Raw genomic sequence first — 2,203 nt, forward strand, 5'->3', positions numbered from 1 at the left:
TGATTATATAGTATTTTATTTGTTGTTTTCTTTTGGCAGCTTCATGGTCACTTCAACATGAACTTAACTCATCCTTCTCTCCCACATTACTACCAGCTGCTTTACTCTATCAGAACAAATTGAAGACATCATTTTGTATTTGAACACCTAAACGATCGTTGACATTTTCATAAAATGGACCCTGATATATAAAGACTCTCTTTGATCACATTGTAGCATCTCTTTCATAGTTACAGATTTTAACTGAAGCAAAGCGTCTGACAAATCAATAATCTTCCAAGAAACATTTTTGATTTGAAGACAAACATCTTTATTTTGTGAAAACATGAGCTGTGACATGATGAGGAGGAAAATAGGACTATTTGAATCTTTATTTACTTTGATGAGAGACAGAAAGAGAGAGAGTTCCAGAGAGCAGACAGAGAGTCAAAGCAGTATGAGAGTCCCAGTGAGTGAGGTCAGGACTGGGAACACTGGTCTCTCCTCAGTGTCTGTGAGAGCGGAGTGTGGGAGCCCTGGGTGGCCTCACAGCTCACAGAGACCACCTTCCTCCACTGGTCTGCAGGGAGCCTCAGGGTGCTGCTCCAGCTGTAGTGGCCGTCCTTCTCCAGCACCCCGGGGCTCCTGCTCTCCTCCCAGCTCATGCTGCTGCTGCTGCTGCTGCTGCCGTCCACCTTCCAGGACAGACTCCAGTCTGAGGGGAAGCCCTTGTTGGCCAGGCACATGAGCGTGGCCTTCCCCTGCTGCAGCTCCTCACTGGAGGGGGGCAGCACCGTCAGGGTGGGACGGACATCACCTAGGAGACACCAATCAGCTTAGAGGACAGGGAGCACACAGCTGTCACTCAAACATCACACACGTGGACACCTTCAGTGTGAGACGCTGGATTCAGTCCTTCAAGGAGTTTGTGTCACATGCTTTTTCTGCTCCAGCACTCACTCACTCACACATTGTTTCAGTTCCCTTTCAGAAAGCTCTCATGTAAATCAGCTCAGAGAGAATCATCTCACAGTTTCACCTCAAATATGTCCAACTACTCTGGAAACTAAACAAGCACATGTGGAAACATTCACAAGTTTTACTGCAAAATCACTTCAAAGTCTCAACTAAACATTAAAGTATTTAGTGGAAGCAGAAAAATAGAGAAAGTTAGTTGAAGAAGAGGAAGAGTTTTTCTGTGGATTTCAATCATCATTTACTAAACAGGTCAAATCATTTCATCCAGATGTAGAAAGAATTTATGATGAAATGAGGAAGTTTAGAAATTTTACACATTTTCAAATACAAATCTTTATCATCACTCCATCCAAGATTGAAGAACATAAATGTGTTTATATTGTCTTGTAAAAAACTAACAAAGGGACCAATGAAATTTCATCCAATTCATGCTTTAACTTTCATAATTTTCCAACTTCAGTCCTTTAAATCATGTAAACATCAAATTTCATCAAACCTGATCAGAGTTAGCATCTATGAGGAGGAATTCAAACTTTAACACATGAAGTTTCTCTGAATTCAAAAACATTTTACAACTGGTCAGATTTCAAACTTTTAAAAGATATTTTAAAGCGTAGTATTTAGTATTTAACAATGATTAAAAATATTAACTTACTTCCAACATCCAGTCTGGTTCCTCCACCAAAAGTCCACCACAGTGATACAAACTGATTGAGCCGCCGTACAAAAACCTCTGACTGTAGAGAGACACGGCTCTCTGACTTTGGAACAAACAAACTCACCAAAATCATTCACTGTTTGTATCATTTTGTCAGCTGGTATGAAAACTGAAAATAACACAGAGCTACAAATATCCATAATTTATTGTTTCATTTAGTAGGTATAAATTTGAAATCATTTCTGGGTAAATATTCATTTTAAAGACAGAAAAGAAAAAGCAACAACATGAATATTTCATACACATAAACTATAAAATATGTCATACATGGTAAATTCATTACACATTTATAATTAATGCTCTGATACATTGACTGATCCATTGATACATTTTCAAAAATAGTCAGAATAAGTCAGAAAAAAGCTTCAGTGTTCTGGAAGAGTTTATCATCCTGACAGCTGAAATGTAATGATTTTTAAGTTTCACAGAAGTTTTTTCTTAAGTTTGAGATTATAAACTCTAAAAAAGGTTTATTTAAGTATTTAAAAGAGAGTTGGAAGTCCAGACATATTTCCAATCAATTCTGTG

The 2,203-nt window shown here is 38.1% G+C and overlaps 1 gene segment (V, D, J or C); it reads right to left on the reverse strand.

The window, feature by feature from the left end:
* Positions 1-292: 292 nt before the first annotated feature.
* LOC127533656 (Ig kappa-b4 chain C region-like) lies at positions 293-1,762 on the reverse strand. The segment is given in 2 exon segments: positions 293-796; positions 1,613-1,762. Coding segments are annotated over 2 exon segments (474 nt in total).
* Positions 1,763-2,203: the final 441 nt, after the last annotated feature.

The sequence above is a fragment of the Acanthochromis polyacanthus genome, chromosome 4 (assembly GCF_021347895.1).
Source record: "Acanthochromis polyacanthus isolate Apoly-LR-REF ecotype Palm Island chromosome 4, KAUST_Apoly_ChrSc, whole genome shotgun sequence".
NCBI classification, from domain to species: domain Eukaryota; kingdom Metazoa; phylum Chordata; class Actinopteri; family Pomacentridae; genus Acanthochromis; species Acanthochromis polyacanthus.